At 33.1% G+C, this 22,271-nt stretch overlaps 1 protein-coding gene across 3 annotated transcripts; it reads right to left on the bottom strand.

The window, feature by feature from the left end:
* Positions 1-13,337: 13,337 nt before the first annotated feature.
* On the bottom strand, positions 13,338-21,819 carry LOC133298438 (serine/threonine-protein kinase ATG1c-like). Of its 3 annotated transcripts, none has more exons than XM_061497727.1 (13): positions 21,390-21,819; positions 20,213-20,330; positions 20,084-20,142; positions 19,863-19,927; positions 19,572-19,665; positions 19,406-19,486; positions 19,108-19,216; positions 17,189-17,267; positions 16,737-17,113; positions 16,265-16,620; positions 15,117-15,408; positions 14,521-14,591; positions 13,338-13,801 (listed from the first exon to the last, which is right to left on the bottom strand). In XM_061497727.1, the coding sequence occupies exons 1-13, from the start codon at positions 21,630-21,632 to the stop codon at positions 13,550-13,552; spliced, it is 2,196 nt and encodes a 731-aa protein (XP_061353711.1). In that variant the 5' UTR covers positions 21,633-21,819; the 3' UTR covers positions 13,338-13,549. The 3 variants fall into 3 exon arrangements, with proteins under 3 accessions (XP_061353711.1, XP_061353713.1, XP_061353712.1); XM_061497729.1 differs by having other exon boundaries at positions 13,338-13,797; positions 14,517-14,591; positions 16,737-17,110; XM_061497728.1 differs by having other exon boundaries at positions 16,737-17,110.
* Positions 21,820-22,271: the final 452 nt, after the last annotated feature.

Below are 22,271 nucleotides of genomic sequence, written 5' to 3'. Positions count from 1 at the left end.
GAAGCATGTTTGCAGAGAAAATTTACTACGTTATGAATAAGATAAATAAAAATAAAAATTTGACTTATTGAAGAAATCTGACCTCAAATGATTTTATTGAGAAAATTCGACATCTTACACAAAGTGCTTTTTCTTTTCAAATAATTCTTCTTATGATTTTTTATTCCATGTGATGAGAGTTTAAATAGACAAAATACAATTTGAAAATAATAATAATTACCCACTACAACAACTAAATAGATTGGACTAAAATAAACTATCCCCTATAGCACTTACCTAGTAACTACCTAAAATCAATGCACTAACTTAAAATAAACAACAATTTAGAAAATAATAAAATAACAAAATCATAACACATTCTTTAGAATTATTTATAGTTGATGCTTTTGGATTTTGAAACTGTACGATTGAATTGATAACAAAAGCTATTATGAGGTTTTAAACTCAAATAGTCATTTTTCTTTCTTTTGTGAGGTTATAGTGGCACTCTAAAACTTGCTCGACTTTTTGTTTGAGATGGTATTATTGGAGTGTTTTTCTCCATTAATTTTTGGTAGCTGAGCACACATTGCATTTATTGGTGCATGATTTAATGTCTGAATAACCACTTCAATAAATGCTACTTACCTTGTAATTAGAGAAGATTTTAGAAGAAAGTAAAGTATCACACTCACCTTTATATAAAGATATGAAAACCTTTGTAAAAGTTTAGCTTAGAAGCATGTGAGAAACCCTCTAAAGAGAAATTTGTGTGAATGACCTCTTTAGGAAAAAACTTTGCAACTATATATATATATATATATATATATATATATATATATATATATATATATATATATATATATATATATATATAAGGTATTCGTACACCGATGTAAGAGTTTAGAAGTATTACACTCAATCTTGACCATTGATCCACTTGTATCCAATGGCTAACATTACCAAAAAATTTAAGCCCTTGGATATAAGTGGAATCAATGGACAAGATTGAGAGTGTAACTTACACTGGTGTAAAATGATCCTGACCTATATATATATATATATATATATATATATATATAGGAGAATGATCCGTTTATAAATTTTTTTTACCAATTACACTAAGTATGACCGGTCATACACTCTTGATTGAAGTATAACCGGTCATACTTAGTGTAGTTTGTAAACAAAAAGTTTATAAATATAAAGGAAAAGGTTATATTTACGAACTTTTTGTTTACAGACTACACTAAGTATGACCTGTCATACTTCAATCAAGAGTGTATGACCGGTCATACTTAGTGTAATTTATATATATATATATAAAGATGAAGGTTATATTTATGATTTTTTTGTTTACAAACTACACTAAGTATGACCGGTATACTTCAATCAAGAGTGTATGACCGGTCATACTTAGTGTAATTTGTAAAAAAAAATTTGTAAATGAATCATTTCCCATATATAAAAGTTATATAAGTGAGTTAAATAAACCAAATATAATTTGAAATTTTAAATAAGTTAAGTTTAAACTTTATATTTGACTCATTTAAACAAAAAATTAAAAGGAAAATCATAAGTCTTGTGTTTTAAACAATGTTATTAAAATCGCCTCGACTTTTTACCCGATCGAGGTATTGGGTCACTGATTTAACCAATAGATTACTGGTTGAACTGCGTGATTCAATTAGTACATGCAAATTTATAATTTATATTAAAAAATAAATATATTTAAATACTTCTAAAAAACAATATCATTTCTAAATATTTTAGCTTTATTAATAATAAATATCACGCTTCGTATTCCAAAAAAAAAATTATCACGTTTCAAATACAATTTGACAATTGTGCCTTAGCGAACTACTCATTCAAGACAATATAATAAATGCAAACCCATCATATTCCCATTTTCCACGCTTCATTTTGTTCACGTTGTTGCCATTGTTTATCTACTCCTCCTCTTCTTTACCATTGTAGTCATGGCCTCAAGTATCACCATCGCCCGCCTTGTCGCTGCAATACTCACCTCCATCGCCTTTGCACCGATCAGGATCTCTAGCGAGACATCTATACCAGCATGTGGCCTTCCCCAATGGATCCCATTGCTGGCCAAGTCATCTCCACCATCCCCGGCGGGCCACCGTTCCAGTTTTCCTAACGCTTTCCCTTCTCTTCTTGTTTCTATTTTTAATCCGGCGAATCACCGATTTTAGTAAAATCGGCCGGTTCATATCGAGGCATACTGATAAATTTGCATGTCCGATCCGTTACTCTACCCGGACTGGTCACATGACCGATTTATCGATTTCCGGTTCTTATAACACTGGTTTTAACCGTTCAACTTTGCCGGACCAAGAAATCTTGTGATAACAAGTAATCATACCAAATATCATCAGAAGACTATTTTTAGTGATAATTCTTAAACTTTCAATGGTGATTATTTTCTAAATCTACGTTTTCTTGGAGTGATGGAACAAGTATCTCAAGAGGCTGAGAATATTCGAATCTAAGAAAGTGATTTGAGGGCGCCATGCTACCATATAAAAGACCATTCGTACAATAAAAAAGGAACGGTTCTTCCGCAGCATAAGCACCTTAACTGTGAAGCCCATTTGGTATATCTTATTATTATACATAGCAAGAGTACTAGTAAACTAACAGGATTTATTTATTTATTTATTTTATATGAACTTAATTATCTCTTTGAAATAAGTCGGTTTTAAGTATTTCACAAGCTTAAACTCTTTTGAACTCATTATAGGACTAATCCCGAGTCGGAGCTTAGTTACTGTTAAAGCTCTTCATCTCTCCTCAAAAATATATTTGATGGGGATCGAACATAAGTTTTCTTCCCACCTACTCAGTATGTGTTACCTACTCAGTTTATGTTGTCAACTGAACTAAACCCATTGGTTAATAGGGATTTTTGATTTGTGTTATTTTTTACTTTTCTTTTCCTTAAAAGTAGAAATTTATCCCACATAATTTTAAAAAATAGCTTATAATAAAAAAAAGTTTTTTTATAATCAAGAAAAATAACTGGAAATTTTAGAGAGGAGTTTTTTTTTTAAGATGTATGCTAGCTTTTTGAATTCTCATATTTTTTTTTTTAATATTGTCCTTATCCTAAACCTATATTTCTAAATTTTATTCTTTACCCTGTTACTGTAATAATAAATCATTCTATCTCTATGGTTCAAAATCCTAAGAATAATTTTATATACTTACCAAACTGTTTTTTAACTTTATTTTTTTTAAAAAAATTAAGTTTAATTCAAAATATTTTTTAACTTAAAAGAATGTATATTTATTTTTTTAGTAAATTGTAAAAGAATATGTTGCACAGGCTCTTATTCACCAAATTAAAAAGAGATAAAGAGAGAGAGAGAGAGATTTGGACTAGTGCCCGCAAAGAAAGCCATAGCATATATAGGCCTGAAATAAAATATATCCAGCTTGTGTTCAGAAAAGATTGATAAGTACTTTAAAAACAGGTAATAGTTCGTAACCAAAACAGCCAACAACTTGACAAGATATTTTCACTGAGATACCGAGCAAAAAATAATAATAAAAGAAAGAATTGATGCCGCCAAGACCATAGATTTATATTAATGAATTAATCTTGATCTATGTAATCAATATGGTTCAGCCTAGAATGTCTGAACAGGACATGGGAAAGAATAGACAGAGACAAATTAAATGAAATAATTTAAATGTAAAGATTACATAGATTTGCTCTATAAGATCCATCACAATACAGACAAAATATGGAGAATAAAAATGAATAGCCCTAGAAACCCATTATACCTACACGTGAGAATAATTAGATGCCGATCCTCCAATTAAAATATTTAATGAAAGGCCTACAATACCTAGATTTTGCTAAAGAAAAAAAAAATTGTAGTTTTCAATAATTTTCTACAAAGCAAAAGGGAAAAATATCACCATTTTTCTTTCTTTCTGCCCATATTTATTATATCTTTAATGATACAAACCAGAACTTTTGTGATGTAAGCCGTTTACCTACAATGATGCTGTCAGTGTAGACAACGAAATGAATAAAGAGATAGAATCATTTTAGAAAGGGTTACTTTTTTCTGCAATTAACATGACGTCGTTTTTAGGTGAAAATCAAGATATTTTTATAATTATAATTTATTTCAGAGTTATAATAGTTTCTTTCATGATAATTTTTTAATTTTTCAACCAAAAATGATGTCATTTTGAGAGCGAATGTAGATAATTTATCTACATTTCACTGTAAATACATTAAAGCCTTTTAGAAAAATCAAACTTGCGAAATGGTTCATTTGGCAAAGGAAAAGGTATAGTTGGTTATAACTGGGTCTGGAAGAAAAAAATAAAATAAAAAACAAAACAAAACGAGAAAGGTATGATTACCACACACAAAAAAGCGAGATAGGTGTAAGTTGAACCAACACAACTAGTGATAAAAGGCTACACTTAAATGAGGCTATGTTTAAACCCGGATTCCAAATTAATCTTATAATCAGCTCAAATAGTTTAAGTTTATGAAGATATTCAAGGCTAACTCGTCTCAAAGAGAGGGGCGGTATACCCGAAAAAAATAAAAAAGATTGTGTTGACTTAGACAAATATTCTCTCTTAAAGCATAGTTTTACTATAGTTCTGTCAAATAAAATGATAAAATAAAAAAATTTCTAGGTTTTTATTTATTAAAAAATTATATTAATGTTTCAATTTTGTATTAAATTTAAACAGACTCTACATAATATATATATAGGGCAACATTCTTTGACACCAATGTCAAACTTTTGTCACCAAATACTAACAGTTGATTCAATTAATGATTATCATTTATTGAAAATTAATAATTAATTAATAAGTTTGATTCCTAATAAAAGATAATCGTGGATTGGCAGAAATCGACGGTTAAATTCTACCCCTCTCTATATATATATATATATATTATTTCTTTCTAGAGAGGCTAAAGATAAAAGTGGAGAATATAAGCTCTAGGTTTGTCCATTAAACATTCAAGGCCTAAAAGAAAGAATTTTCATAGTACAAAAATTTTATGATATTCCTTTAATGTAGTTTCTCAAAGAAAAATTTAGTTTAGTGAAAGTATTTTACCATAAGTGTGTTTGTATACTAATGAATTATCATTATCTCGCAATTATAAAAGACATATATTTTTCGTTTGTGTTCGATCCTAGAGAACCGTAAATGATATACTGTATAGTATGCGCTCAGAGATATCCTATAGATAGGAACCTTGGTTGGCTTATAGCCAATATCTCAATCACTGCACAGAAACAATAGACTTATAGCCAAAACGTGAGTGTGTGCACAGTGTGGGTAGAAGTAGTAAATGAGTTCAGAATGTCCATACCTTGGGGTCTTAAGCCTTGTATTTATAGGGGTTACCTCTTGGGCTGTGTAGATCTTCTAGTTGTAGTAAGATTCAACTCCTTTTCTGTTGGAATAGGGATTCTATCCTTAATAGCTTTAATATTTCATATTATTAGGATAATTGAGTTATTATCCTTTAAGGGATTTTTGGGTAGTTAGTTAGGATATGGAATATATCCATAACAGTTTGTATGGGGCTTTTTCTGTCTTTATTGTGTTTCTCCATAGAGAATGGCTAGGGGTGAGTCTTTTCGTAGAGTACAATTATAGGATGGATAGAACTTCCAAGTTATTCTCAAAGAAGATGATGGAGAAATGTATGGGCACTTGAGCTTCAACTTTTTCGGAAGATCAATAACGTCTCAAGACAAAATCAAGATATATATAGGGAACAAGAAAAACCTAACCCCAGTTCTTCTTAGGCTTTTCTCACTCACTAAAGCCCAAAGGGATTTTCGGTAAAAGAGCAAATCTCAACAATCACTCATTCACTCTTGAATACAAATCTGAGTCAAAAGCCAAGACCATGTAACTCACCATTCATTGTCAACTAAAAATGTCACATCCCTTATCTCAAGCTAATCTAGGGATCTACAATATATTATTAATCAAGACTCCTTATAATCAAAAAATGATTATCCAATTCGTTATTATACCATTAAAAACCCAAAATTGAATTCCAAGATTAATAGTACTAATATCATGAATATGTATTTCTCCTTTGTAAAATAGTGATAGTTGATTAATAAGTTTTGTGTCATCCAATCAATTATTTATTTTAATGACTTTAGTAGTTTCTTTAATGGATTATATAACACCTTGTGTGCATCCGGTGTATTAACTTAATTATGGTACTGAGCGCAGCTAGAATTATAGTAATCTCTTATAATCTATGAGGTTGTGAAATAATCGATAATTATGGAAAAATTATGAATAAACTTTTTCCATTTTCAAATAAATTCATTTGTCATTCATTAACATCTAATTCCTTCATTACTAAAAACAACAACACCAACAACAAAAAAAGATTACTGTGGTTAAAAGTATCCTATATGAATCTACAACCCCATAACAAGTGGCCTAGATAAGCCAAAAGGGGTAACAGATAAGTTAAGGATGTTGGCTCAGCGCACTTTAATGCCCAAGGGCCACATTTTAGTGTGTTGTAGCGCCCAATAGTACATTGTAGCGTGCTTCAGAACGTCTAGTGTGCTAGAACGCCCAGTAGTGCATTGTAGCATGCACAACAGGTACTTTCTTCCCATTTAGTGCTCTATAGCACCCTCAAATGGGTGCTTACTGCCTCGAAGCGCATTTTAGCACCCTCAAGGGGGTTGTAGCGAGCTCAAGTGAGTCTTTTTCCTACTTCTAAGCGCCTTCAATACAGAGAGTATTGTCCTTAGCGCGTTAGTTCAAGAACATAAACACCCTCCATTCACCTAATAGACCATACCATCAATTTCTCCAAATAATCATACCTCAAATACATACATTTCATCCATGAACCAACTATCTTTGGCATTAAGCCGTCAAATTCATTACAATATTAATCTTGACATAAACATAATCAAAAGGTCAAGACTTTACTACACTTGGCTTCACCTTCTCATATATATAATTGAGACCATATATACAGCACATCACATATGACATCCAGTTATATATTTCCAAAAGAATAATCCTAGTACGCTACTAACATCAAAACAAGCCAAGCCAAAAATAGAAACACTCATGCATTACATGGGTTTCTTTCCTTGAGAAGTCTCAACTCCTTCACCTGATGTACCTGAAATATAATCCTCAAACGAGGTGAGATAACAATCTCAGTAAACTCAGGGTCCTTGGAAGATTACTCCACCCTTGACCAAACATTGCTGCAAAGTTATTTCCTGTAACTTCAGAAGAAAAAGGAACTAGAGTGGGTTCATAATTTACTTTTTGCAAGCAGAGATTTCTGCATCGGATTCTAGCATTGAGTCTCTTTGTTCTCTGAGCTTTGGTTTCATACTTATAGTGACTGCAAACCACATGACATACATAAAAGTGCAAGAAAGTGTTCCCCACCTCATAGTTCTTTGCAAGTCATGTGGTTTCTAGTCACTACAAGCATTTAACCTAAGCTCGAAGAAGAAAGAGACTCAATGCTAGAATCCCTCACAGAAATCTTTGCTTGCAAAATATAAATAATGAACTCACTATAGTTCCTATTCCTTTTGAATTTGCAGGAAACAACTTTAGAGTAAAGTTTGGTAAGGTCAATATTAAAGCTGAGGCTGACCATCAGGGCCATGATCATGTTCCTCCTCCTGCAAAGAAAGTAGCTGATGGCAATGGTTTCACTCGTGTCAACATCAAGTTCGAGCCTGATGCATAACATATCAAATATATTGTTTTATTAGGGCCAATTCACCGGGTTTTCTTATCCATGGTTTTGTTATATACATGTATGCTACATCAAGAAAATCAAGCAGTAAAACATCTAATCTTGTGTTATAAAGTTTTCCATCTCGAATCATGGGCACAGATACTAACATTTTCCTAGGAATAGATTCATTCGCAGCCACCAGAATGTAGTGTCTTGATCCATTATAGTATTCTTCTTTTGAAGTCCTTGATATACCTAGTTAGAGCGAGAGTTCACATGTTTATTTTCTTTTGTTATGCTTTCATGCACATCTTAATAATGTTATAAGAAGCATAAGGAATACGTGTTCACATACCACCAATACCTTTGCTAGACTGCCTGCCATGGCATATTGATTTAGAGTATCCACTTTGAGAGCTAAACATGATATGGTGCCTATAAAATAATCAGCATCACTTGTCCAATATTAGACTTTGTAACCTGTATCAATTGCAAAAGAAACAATCAAGTGTTATGTTGAGGTTGGACTTTCTTGAAAAGAAATTAACTAATATATAATGTGTGCTTCCCAAAGAAACGATGGTTTAATAAAATAATCTGCATCACTTGTCCAATATTAGGTTTCGTAGCCTGCATAAATTGCAAAAGAAACATTTTAAAGTGTTATGTTAAGGTTGGACTTTCTTGAAAAGAAATTAACTAATATATAATGTGTGCTTCCAAAAGGAACTATGGTTTAATAATGACATTATGTATCATAAAGTTAATGCATGTAATAATGAGTACACAACTGATATATATATATATATATATATATATATATATATATATATATATATATATAGTGCATTCGATAAAAAGGCATATCATGAACCAAAAGAAACAAATTATAATTATAAAAGGGTCAGAATTGGCGTTATACATCACTAACCAAGTTGGTAAGTTGGAAAATTTTCTCCTTGTACACAATGGATGATGTTTTGTGACTCATGCAGGTTTACTCGTTGAAAGATCATAGAATTGAAAATTCATACATAGAATTTTTTTGGTTCAAGTTTGAAAATTACATGTTCTTGGGAGTTGCCACAAAAGCAATTGCATAATTGTTGCTTGCTAATGATTATGCAAGACTTTCTCAAGGATACACATCAACAAGTAGTATAAGGCATATTTTAAGACCCAAATATCTTCCCAAAGAGACCGTGGCGTTTGTTTTGAGTTGTTTTAACTTTATAATTGCTAAATAGATTAAAGAAAATAAAATTGAAAACTGCAACAAAATTACCTATACTACTAAAGTCAAACAAGTTTTGTTTTTGAATTTTTGGAATTAAAAATATTGATAATGAGAATAGTGTGGGTAATGGATAAATAAGAAACTCATACCACAATATAATCCACAAACCTCAAATTTCTCATTGAACCTTAAGTCATAGAGATTTCCAACAAACTCTTAAGAAACTCAAAAGAGATCATGAATTCTCACCTTAACCACCCTAAAAGTTTGAAGCTAGGAAGACTCCAAGTCCCAATGGAGGAAAGATCTTCCTCCCCCTTCTACAAAAGTAGCACCCCAAGCACAAGGAACGAGAGGGTGGTTTTTCTTTTGGTTTTTCCTTAGTTTCTAGAGGATGCAATAGGGAGGGAAAGTGGAAAGGATGAAGGTGATGACCCTCCTTCAATCACTCTTGGTCGTCCAAATGTAAAAGGAAAGGAGGAGAAAACTTTGCCTTTGGAGAAGGAGAGGGAGAGACAACCGTGGAATGAGGGAATGAGAGGAAGAAAGAGAAACCTTGGTATTAAAAAATATCATCAATGAGAAAGGACTATTTTTCCCCTTTCATTTCATTTTGTCCTATTTCATGATCTAAACCACATACTTTTAGTTTCTTGGGCTATTTAGGTCTAATTAAAGTGTATCATACTTAATTTATTTTAGGTGTCACCCACTTTGCATAATTGCACTTTAACCCCCAACACTTTTATTATTTGCATTTTTACCCCAAAAAGTGACTGAGATCTAAATTAGACTTTTCAGGCCTGTTTAGAGCACCTAATAAAGAAGATAGGATAGGATAACTTATCATATCCTACTTTTATCTCTTATTTGGTGGGTCAATAGGATATGATTAGCTTATCCTATTGTCTCATTTTATCCTATCCAATACATGATTTCTTATCCTATGGGGGGAGCTGGGTTAGGATTCAACAGGATAGGATACCAATATTGGATACCCAATATATCCCTACGCTACCCAATATATTCTCACGCTACTCAATATATTTATATTTATTGCATTATATTTTGTTTTTTCTTTCTCCTTTCTCCTTCTACATAATCTTATCAGATTGCTAATCAGGTGTTCATCAAACACAGAACATGATATCGGCTTATCAACCCCATATCATATCCTACCCTTATCAGCCCCATATCATATCCTACATTTATCCTATCCTATCCACCAAACGAGCCCTTCATCTAATTAACTCCTAATTACACACTAATCTCATATTAATGTAATTAATTATTCGGGCTATTATAGATTATATGCACTTATTATCTAATTACATAAACTTATCAAGAGGATATTTCATACAAATTTCATTTTGTTTATTTCACATATACCAGTAATCGTATAATTTCACTCCTAAAATATCAAGTTATTGATTGTCAATATATTGGACCTTACTCGTTAGTAAATCAAATAATGAAAACTATTCAATTAATTATTTATAATAAACTCGAGATTGAGAGCAATAAAATAACTATTGTCAACTGGAGCTTCGGTACCTTATAACAAAATTCAACCTTAATTAAATCTCTATTTGATCATTTGAATGCAAATATTAATTCAAATCAATATTTTAAAATTTACCAGACAAATCATTTCTTAAAATATTGCATACTAAACAAAGCGTGCAACTTTATTAAACCATCGCAAACATATTCACTAATAAAGAGATCTTACTATCATGTCCTCCATGAATAAATCAAAATGAATATTTAGTCCATAATTATTCTGGACCTTTGTATTTGCAAATAGTTTGCATATTAGCAACGAATAATACCTCATTAATATATATTAGTCATAAAAATAATACATTATCATAATGTCTTGCTCAAAAATCACAAAATAATAAAAAGCTCCAACTTGCTTAAAGATAAAGTAAGTATGGGATCCTTATAAGAACCAAAAATATAACATACCTCTCGAACACCCATTTAGGAAATTTTTGGCTGAAATGGTTTGCAAGGTTTTCTTCCAATGCTATCTTAGTTACCATTGTGTCTCTTCTCTTTATGATATGACAGAACAAGTGATACTTCCTCTCTAGGTGTTTTTACTTTTTGCGACACCTGGGTTTCTTGGATTGTTCTTTAGTTCCACTATTAAAGTACAGAGTAATGAGTTGATCAGTACCTAGTATCACCTGAAGATCCTTATGGAACTTCTTAAGCTATGTGACTTTCTTTACAGCTTCAAATACATCTATAGATTCAGCAATTTGGTAGAATCAGCCACCTATGATTGTTTGACACTCCTAAAACAAATGGCCCCGCCATTAAGAGTAAACACATAGCTTGATGTTGATTTTCCTGAGTCAATATCCCCTTGAAAATATTTACCTAATGTTTCAAGACTCCCGCTAGAATAAACTAGCATATAATCTCTCATTTTTCGAAGAATCTCGAGTATATGCTTAACAAATATCCAATGTTCTTCTCTAGGGTCGGATTGGTAACAACTCACCACTCTCACTACATAAAAGATATTTGTCTTTAGCGTTAAATGGCATTCATAAGACTACTTACGACCGAAGCATAAGATATTCTATTCATATGTTCTCTCTGCTCATTAGTCTTTGGAGATTGCTCTTAAGAGAGATGAATTTCATATCTGAAAGGCATGGTTCCCCTCTTAGAATTTTCCATGCTAAATTCGGCAAAGATTTTGTCCATATAAAAAACTTGAGATAATCTCAATAACTTTTTATTATTAACTAGTTTTTAGTGTTGCTCGTTAAGTTTCTAAGAGGGGTGAAAAATTCCAACGCATTTCCCTTGAAGTTCATAAATATGGTCGGGAAGGAAATTAATGAAACATGTAATGATTTATACTCTAATGGTCAAAAAGCCTATAGGAATGTCTTATCAAAGTCATTTTGAAATAGGTATGGCCTACTAACAAAAAGGAAGTAAAGGTCTCCATGCCCGATTGAAATTCGACTAGATAATTGGTATGTAATTAGGGTGTTCGGCCATGAACCTTTTGTTGGATCGAGCGCTTACCACTAGAAAAAAAGTTATAGTTGTTAGTTAGGGCGCAACTTTTTATACTTATGCTTATCAGTCCAAGCGCCATAGTTTGATCTGATCCCAACCCACACAATGGCGGACCCAAGATTTTTTCCTGGGTGGGGTGAAAAATCAAGTTGAATGACATCAAGTCACATAAAATATCCAACAATACATACAACATAAGCTCTAAAAACAAATTGAATAATCTCTTCATAATTTCATATACTTTGTTGATATTTAACTGGGCAAAAAAGAGTAAAGCAATATCTAACAGATGCACGAAATTATATATCATTTGAAAGAACAAATTATATTAATGATCGATTACTTTTTTACTTAACATCTAACATATGCACCAAAAATCGTCGCACAATTAGTCCTTTTTTAATATATAGAAACAGTCGTTGCTTATTGCTTAGAGTATGTTTGGTACCTCTTTAAGCTAAAAACCGATTTTAAGCTAAGGTTAAAAAAAACTGAGAAAATAAAACTACAAGTTGTTTGATAATTATACAAAAATTTTAGCTTAAAAGTTGTTTATTTAAAAAAAAAAAACACATTTCAAAAAAAACTGATACAACTTAAAAAAAACTCTTTCTATGAGCTTTTGGCTTCTGGCTTTATTTATTATTATAAAAAATACTTTTTTTTAATACAAAAAAATACTCTTTTTATTATAAGAGTTTTTGTAAAAACCTAATTGGCTTAGCTCAAAAAAAGACCTTCCAAAGAGACACTTAATAAATAATTCTAAGTTTCATTTTCTAGTAATGAAGATACACATAAAGTACTATGCAGGTAGGATGACAAAAACTCTAGAAAGAAAAAATGCAGGAAAATAATAATGCTCATTGTTTATTGCTCACTACATTATTATTATCCGATCCCATTTTATGTACTGAAGAAAAATCATTTATTTGTGTTGACAATGATAATGAGTAACCGCAGTTCTCTAGTTTTGGCCAATGATAGTATCCTGCATAGACATCAAAAGCCAGGGGCACATTTTATCAAGAGGTACTTCATTCAAGTTTCTATAACTTCGGTCTCAAGTTCATATAAACGACACATTTGAGGCTCACAAGTCGTAAAGCAGCACGTAGTAAATCTGCTCTCGACCTTAAGTTTAGTTTAGTGGCAATTCGTGACAATGAGAAGACACAGTGTTAATCAAATTGATCACGTATATACTTATTAACTCAGTCACAAGGAACATTTGGCCTTCAAGTGCCAGCTGAACCAAATTTAAGTTAACGATCAAATTTTAACCATTGATGTTGTGTACATTACCTTAATATATCTGCTCATCGTACCAGAATTCATGAAACAAATCACACAAAACATACACATCAAATGCACATTGGATCATCATTCTAATCACAGAAATGAATTTTACAACCTATGTTTTTCTGGTTAACTCCCATCAGCATCCCAAATTCCCCTCCATTAAAGAATAACTGTACAAATAAATAATTTTATCGTGTAAAATGGGAGACAAAGAACCATTGCTAAAACTTTTCCTTAAGGATACCTTGACTATCATCACATTTCAGACGAGCCATTCGCTGTGACCTTGAAAAACCTTGCCTGTTATTAAGCCTATCAATGTAATCCCGAAGCCTATAACGGTCTGAGTTTGTCAGTGAAAATGGAGGATTCAGAATCAAGGATGGTCCTTCCACTAGAAGGAAAAGTAACAGATGGACAGCTTTTGAATATAATGCAGTTGCACTTTCCATGTCACCCATGAGCTCTTCTACCTGCCAAAAACATAATACCAGAACACAACCTCAGCTTGGATTACCAATTAAATCTTCATGTGTGTTCAATTTTAACATACATAAAATGTCTTAAGACATCCCTCGTTTTGTATAATCTTAATTGTGGCATCCTTTCACCTACTTTTAGGCACATAGAAGCATAAGAGGAGGGGAGTTTGCCCCATTTTAAGGTTACAGCATCCCACAAGCCTCAACAATCGCTTACAGTGGTACTTGCATATAACCCTAGCAAAGAAAGTGCACTAGCAGGAATCAACCCCAGATGCTGATCGATCCTGTTAATCAAGCCACCCTCATTGGCAAATGACATGCTTTCAATGTGCAATGCCCGTGATATGCATACAGATATTGGCTTGACAAAAACTAAATTATCCCATAGGATCAGGATGGAGTTATTTTCTCTCAATCTTTACTTATAGCTAAATCACAGCGGCAAGGTAAGCACGGTGCAGATTGAAATGTTGGAGCTATTTTCTCCAATCCTCATTCACACGGATTATCGTTAGATTCTAATATTAGATACCAAACTCATGTAAGAAGTCAACCAAGTCCCAACTATTTATAACTACGACAAAATTAGTGCACAGAAGAAAATCAAACATTACCAATAATTCAGTGAATCTAAAATTGTAATTTTAAGATGGACTTTAAAACCCTGTCCAAAATGGAAGAAATGAAATGCGGAAAAAAATACTCACACCCCCATGTCTCCCAAAAGCAAGGGCAGATTGAAATATTGTCTCCATTGCATCTGGCATCTCTGTATTTCCTGCAGTCAGGACAAATAAATGCTTGTTATAAATCTAGTATATTATGAAACCTAACTACAAGAATCACCTCTCTCTCTCTCTCTCTCTCTCTCTCTCTCTCACACACACACACACACACATACACATACAGTTGGGAGACACTTTACATGTTGGAGATATATTGTATTATTGAATAAGACTATAAACTCCAAATATTGGCTGGCATATTTCAACATATCATTATCCATAGCTACCAATGACCTTCTTTCTCGGCCATATAAAAATGACTCTTGACAAAAGCATTACATCCAATGTAGTGAATGGCTGAATGCTACATCAGCGCATAAAATCTAAAAGTTTAAACATAGAGAATAATAAACTCTTTTTTACAAAGTAAGCATAGAAAAGCAAATACATTTCATATGAGAACTGAAACTTTTAACTCACTAAACATAAGTACATTGATGTTAAAGATGGATTATCTTAAGAAAGGAAGGCAAGTCAACTAGCCATTCTGCTTATAAATCAAAATAAAAAAGTCATACCAGGCTCAATGGTCTTGGCAAGTTCTTCAGCATACTCAAATTCCCTCAAAAATTCACTTTCAATTTGGGATAATATATCCTTTGGCCTTTGGATTTTTCCATCAAGGCATTCTTCTGAATCAAGACTACCTAGCTTCTTGCTGGTGCTCCTCCTATATCTTGAAGTTTCTAGATTTGGACTTCCTTCCATGGCTGAAGCAGCCTGTGTATGGCATATGTGCAGTGCTTGCTTACAAATTGCGAGAATTACAAGCTGAATAGAAAATGCTTCTAGCTGCTTCCCTGCTGCCATCTTTTAATTTTTTTAGGAGTGGACGAGAGAGATGGAGCCATCAGAAGGATGAGTATCATGAATTTTATGACACAAATAAAAACATCAAGATTTATAAAGTAAAACCAGAACATAACATGAAGTGCATTAAGGGAAATGTAAAAGGGAGACAGGGTTTCAATTATTCCCACCAAATGAAAAATTCCTCATAGGCATGTAGATAGTGCATAATGCATACTGAAGACACAACTCAACAGCTTCAGTCTAATGACAAAAATAATAACATCATGTTTCTAGATATTGGAGTATGACAGTTGTCGTGGTGTATATTAGCTTAATTGTAATTTTATCCTGTACAGCTGATGGTGCCAGGTATCCCATTAGTCTAGTCAGTTCCATTTGTTAGTGCGGTTACAGATTAATGTTATTGAACCAGTTGTAGAAGTCTTGTAATCATTTCCTATATATTCAGATCTGAGTATGATCAATAATATTCTTTAGTGCATCCTCTTTCTCTGATTCTTTCTCTCGTTTATCTTTCTGTTTCTGATTCTTTTACTAGAGGCTGTTTATTCATTTTATTAGACATAGAAGCCCAATAAAAATACCTAGGCTAACCTATAGTATTATTAGAACGTTGGTATCCATTATACGAACATGATGTATTACCCATAATACTGGACCACACAATGTCCCGACTAGTTTAAAAGGCAATGTAACTAATAAACTTCTAAAGGCCCCAGCAGAGACACAGTGAACAACTAGTATATGATTTTCCCATAAATGCACATTCCTGAACTTCAGTGCAAAAGTTTTACAGATAAAATTACAGTCACTGTATAAGATCACAGTAGTTAGCATATTTTCAAACATTTACCTTTTCATTAACTAATTCCGTGATGGTAGACGCACACTGTTGCAATGATTTTACCCTTGTCATGCAGTGAGCTGATGGTTGTTCATCACCTGTATCCATTGATCCATGTGAAGTCCCAGGAGCAGAGTCCTGACTTCCTGAACTTCCAATTTGGCATATGCTATTGGTAGGTACACCACCGATTGGCATTGGAGCACTTACTGTAGTGATTGTATTAGAAGACTCTTGGGGGAAACTACCTGACCTATATGGGGAATGGCTTGGCTTTGAAGCACTCACAGAAGAAGATGAAACATCCATAGGGGGCCCCGACACAAGAACATAATCTTGATCAATATTCTCTAGTGAATCCATAACTACCAAATTCATACAACAAATATAAGCAGCATCACACATAATTTCGCAAGATGTGTCATAAATCCAACCACATAAAACAGAAATGGGAAAAAAAAAATAGTTTGGTAATTGGTACCTTTTGGATGGTTTGTAAATATCTGTTCTGGAGATTCTAGAGGATCAATGAGATTTCTTCCCGAAATTCTATGGTTTTCCAATCTTTTAGTAGTGTTTTCAGGTCGCTGTATTACACTACCATATCGGGAAGTACAATTAATGTTATTAGCAATACGAGATGCTGACTCTGTTTTATCTAATTTTGTATTTAGATCAAATCCATAGGTAGACTTCATTGAGGACTTCTTCCTTGAAAAGGATGGACTCCCCTCAGGACCACTAGAATCATCATCTAGAATAAAAGGTAAACAATCCTCTTGATAATTTTCCTCAGTTCTTAAAGGGTCAGACACTGTTGAACAACACCGACCTACTAGCCTTGAAGAATTTCTACTCCTGCAAACCAAAAAATATTTGTCAGCAAACTGAAAAATCATAATAACCATACATTCATAGAGCCTTCATATTTACCTCAATGGTTCATCCTGTTCTGGTTGCTTATGGGAAAGGAATGGGTGGTTAAAGAATTCTTCAAAAGTTAGACGTTCCACTGAAAATTAAAAAAAGATTCGGAACAATGTATCAGAAAAAGATTTTACCGAAGCATATGAAGTATATAGAAAATCAAGAACATACTATGAACTTCTTATGCTATCGCCTTTTACTTGATTCTCTTGCACAAAATAACAGTTGAAAAAGTAGACCAGGAAGGGCTGTAGGTTGGAGCACAACGTGTAAATTTCCCTCAATTTACTAACTCAGGATTGTACAAGCATATTTTATCAACCAATCATCCCTCAATCAAGCTCCAACAAACCATCTATAATCAATCCCCAAATTAATCACCCTGGATTTTAAGGGCAACCCTTTCTTAATTCATAAGAGCAAGGTTGTCAAAATCGAAATCTTACCTAAGATCGGAAGCGAGTGATAAGATCGTAAATAATGAGAACGACACGAGTAGTGAGATGTTATAGTTTTATTTTAATTATAAAAATAATAATATTTATGAACATAAAATAACATTTAAATCGCAACTTTAAATATAAAAGATAGCAAATATAATAGACAACAAAAGAGTTTAAATACAGAAGACAACTTTAAATAATTATCAAATTCAAACAATTCAAGTTTTTAATAATAATTTATTTATCTAATAAAAATAAGTTACTTAAAATACAAAGTTATATTTAATATATATATATATATATAACAAAAAATAATATTTAAATCACTATTACATTTAATTAGAAACATCAAACTATAAAGGGTATTTTAACAATCAATTTTAATTACTATATAAAAACTTTAATATGCTAATTCAAATAAGAGAAAAAAAAAAAGATGAAAAAGAGAAGTCAAATAAGAGAAGTCAAATAAGATAAGAAACGTGTGGATAAGCTATTTCAAACAGAAAAGTCGATTGTCTTTCAGTCTTTCTCTTCATCCAAATGAAAATATGACTCTCCCTCTCCCTCTCCCTCTCCCTCTCCCTCTCCCTCTCTCCCTCTCTCTCTCTCTCTCTCTCTCTCTCTCACTCTCAATCTCACACAGAAGAATAGAAAGGTTGAGGTGTTTCCGTAGCAGTCGCAAGTCAGATATACGATGGAGAAGGTGGATTAGGGTTTTCAATTTAGGATTTAAAAGATTTCGAGTCATGGGTGAGTTTTTTGGGTCATGGGTTATTTTCTTGATCAAAAAACACGATATGATCATGCGATCCCACCAATCCAATGAGTTTAAGCGCCGATCCCACACAATCTTACTAGATTGCGATACCAGGCGATCTGGATCTATTTAAGGGGGAAAAAATCATAGGATTGTGAGGTCCTACGATTTAACACACGATTTTGATAACAATCCATAAGAGTTTCGTTAAAAGGCTCTTTACAATAGTAATATTTACCTTTCCAAGAGAATCATTATATTAAGTAATTATGTATCTAAATGTCATATAACAAACCAAAGTAAACATTCTCCTGTGTCAAATGTGATCTCCATTAGCCAAAAGAACAAAAAACAGTGTACCCCATGATTCTTATTAGTTTGCAGGAGGATGATCCAAGTTATTTAAAAGCTTCAAACATCAAGGTAGATTTGTTGGCCCAATTTTGTTGTGAAGGAGCCATCACACTGATGATTACCAAAGCAAAACTAATTTCACAAAGAGAGGTTGGAAACACAACATGCATTCTCCCACCCTCTCTCAAAATAAACTAGTTTTAGAGGAAATTACTTAAAAAAGACTCGATGAACTCTCGAACCAAATTAGGCAAGTTCCAATGGTTAAATAATTACCTAAGGATACCATTAAATTTCTAAAAGAGACCCACAGATTTCACAATTCATTGATGTCTTAGATTTAAATCTACAAAAGAATCAAAATATACCTGGATTACGGCGCAGCAATTTCTGACACAAATCTTTGCAGTCAGAACTCAGACTTTGGTTATCAGATAGAAACTGCAATTCTGTTGATTTCATAATGTTCTGTAGTAACTGCAGAGTTCATGATTATAACAGTAAGCTAACTAAGAAGGTTAAAAGAGTCATACCCAGTTGGAGGACTGCAATACAGATAATTGCACCAAATTATACAAATTATTGATCAGCAAAAAACTAATTTGTTTGCCATTAAGAAAATCCTCAGAAGACGACAAAAAAGGGACACTAACATCAATTATATACCTGTATTTGATTGTTTCCAGTAAAAGGTGTTCTTCCTGTAACAAGCTGAAATAAGATTGCACCAACACTCCAGAGATCTGCCTGCGTGTTTAATTGAAGATAAATACGAAGGAAACCAACCATGAACGCTTTGGTGCTCTGAAGATATTAAAATGTAAAATATCACCTTAGCATCGTATTTCTGAAGTTGCATGATTTCTGGAGCCATGTAAAGAGGTGATCCACACAAGGTTTCTGCAAGGCCCCTAGGTTGCAGAGATCTGCCCAGGAAGAAAATTGTACTTTAACAACTAAATTACAGAAAGGAGCATGGAGAACCTTTTCCACATACAATTCCCAGAAATTTTAAAGTCACATACATAAAAAAGTAATACTTTTGAAAACAATTGGGCTTTTATACGGCCTTAAATCATTTTTTCGGTCTTAAAGATGCATTAAGTATAAATAATTAGGCTACCTTGCAAATCCAAAGTCAGCAATCTTCAGCACCGACTTCTCATCATTTATGGAGAGAAGAAGATTCTGTTTCAAGGAGTATGGGCATTACAAATACTTAGATAAAATAACAACACAACCTTCATTCAAAGATTAAACTTTAAATACAAGGATTCTGAACTAACGAGACATAAACCAAATGATAGGCATTTCTATTGTAGAAATTAGGATCCGAAACAAAACCTGCGGTTTCAGATCTCTATGAATTAAGTTATTGTCCCGAAGAACTTGAAGGCCAGTAGCTGGAACAGAAAGAGTTCTTCATTACTATAACATTTACTGAAAACACAACTGAATACAGCAGATACATACCCAGCTGCTGCATAAAATGCTTTGCAGTAGCCTCCGGTACCCTTCCATGGCGTTGAATGTACAAAGAGAGATCTCCCCCTCTACAGTATTCTAACACAAGATGTATCTTTCCAGGAGCCTACATAAAATGAATGGCATTTCTAAGCAGGGACATTCTTGATGCACCAATGAATGCAAATTTCATTAGGTGCTACAATCATTTCATCCAGATCAATCTATTCATAGAATATTAAGTGCCAATATTCTTAGTCAAACCTCATACTTTTTGCTTTTGAATAAAGTAAGCCAAGCCCAATACCTAGAGCATAACTCATAGTGTAGGAGACAACCATATATCATTTGCCATCAGCGCAAAATAAATCCAGTCCAAATCAATTCTAGGCCACTTGACTTATCATTAAACTATGGCAAGCTACCATTTCTTAAAAGCAATATCCACAAGCACATTACAAGATATTAAACAACCAATGCGATCTCATAATCAAATAGTCATAATAGCTCCTTCATTTTCATAAAGAGCTCTTTACTCCTACACTAAACCAAGCATTAGCCTCTGCATGTTTTGCGATCATGAATTCTCCCAATTCAACTAAACAGCAAAATATCACATCAGAATTAATACAGAGAACTTGTGATTTTATCTATATTTTTACAAAAGAATCAAGAAGCGGCAGCAGACATAGGTGGTGGCACAATGCGGTTACACGATCCTTAATATAGTAACATACAAAACATCTTACGTAGGCACTCCCATAAAGGTAAAACCTGCCTCCCTCTCCTCAAATTCTACGGAATAACAGACCCACTTCAAATTTTCTAGTTCCGCCCCCAGAGAAAATTAAAGATATATCAAATCCACTGTGGATAATTTAAAAAATCCGTAAAGTCATCACACATTTTGAAGCTCTTAAAATAGCAGTGTTTCACTGGGGAAATAAATTATTAGCTCTTAGATTTCAACAACAGGTCAAACCTAGTCACTTACACTGAAAATCAAAACCGAAAAGTTTAATCAAAACAAAAGAATATATATAAAAAACAAATAATAATTTTCCGAAAATTCACCATTTTAGTTTCAGTCTCAATCACACAATAAACTTAGATTATGCTACACAACCAAATCATATATCAATATCAATATTAATTACACACAAAAAAAAAAAACTAGAATTCGAACCTCAATGATATCGTGCAAATGGATGATATTAGGATGGTTAATCCGCTTCAAGATGAAAATCTCAGACATGAGACTCTCCTGCAACTTCTTGTTGAGGCGAAGCGTGGCGATCTCCTTTATCGCTACTTCGGTTCCGTGCACCTTGTGCCTACCGTGCCACACCACCGAGAACGACCCTGCGCCGATTTGCTTCCCGACGAAGTAGTCTCCGATCACCCTGCTCCGCCCCGTCGGCATCGCCATCGTCGAATTCGAAACCCTAGAAGTTGAAAAGAGCAAGAAGAAGAAGAAGAAGAAGAAGAATCCGAGCCCGGAAAACCAGCTCCGAATACCCGACTCGTGAAAATGGATATTTAGGGAGATTCAGATGAAGGTCCCTTTTGATTTTGAGATCTCTTTCTGTTTTTGATTGTTAGTTTTTTGGTGAGGACTTATTATTATCCTAAAATGATGAATAAGATGACGATTTGATAAAACATTGAAAGTGATTAATGGCAGTTTTTTACATTTTGTTTTTTCAACTTTTTCCAAAGCGAGGGTACTTTTGAATTGAGACACTTTAGTGTTATCGTTATCCACGATTTTATTTTGTTTTTTTTCTTTCTTATTTAATGAAAAAATATTTATTATATTAAATATAGGGGAGATAAACTGGCAAAAAATTTAAAATATTATTATTTTAATAAATAATTACGAATACATAGCTGTTTCGAAACTATCTACGGATCTATTGCACTCATTCACGCTCGCCCAAATCAGGCGTAACTCCCAAGGCATTCACGCCTAATTTTTTTATTTTTTTATTTTTTTGGTACATTGCCAGGAGGTATCCCCATTCAACCTTCTCCGGGCACCATGCCCTCGGGGTACGGCCCGTTTGGG

Source organism: Gastrolobium bilobum, unplaced genomic scaffold (genome assembly GCF_033153095.1).
Source record: "Gastrolobium bilobum isolate Gb01-03AN ecotype WA unplaced genomic scaffold, APGP_CSIRO_Gbil_v1 utg19336, whole genome shotgun sequence".
NCBI lineage: Eukaryota > Viridiplantae > Streptophyta > Magnoliopsida > Fabales > Fabaceae > Gastrolobium > Gastrolobium bilobum.
This window is presented reverse-complemented; position numbering and strand designations above follow the sequence as displayed.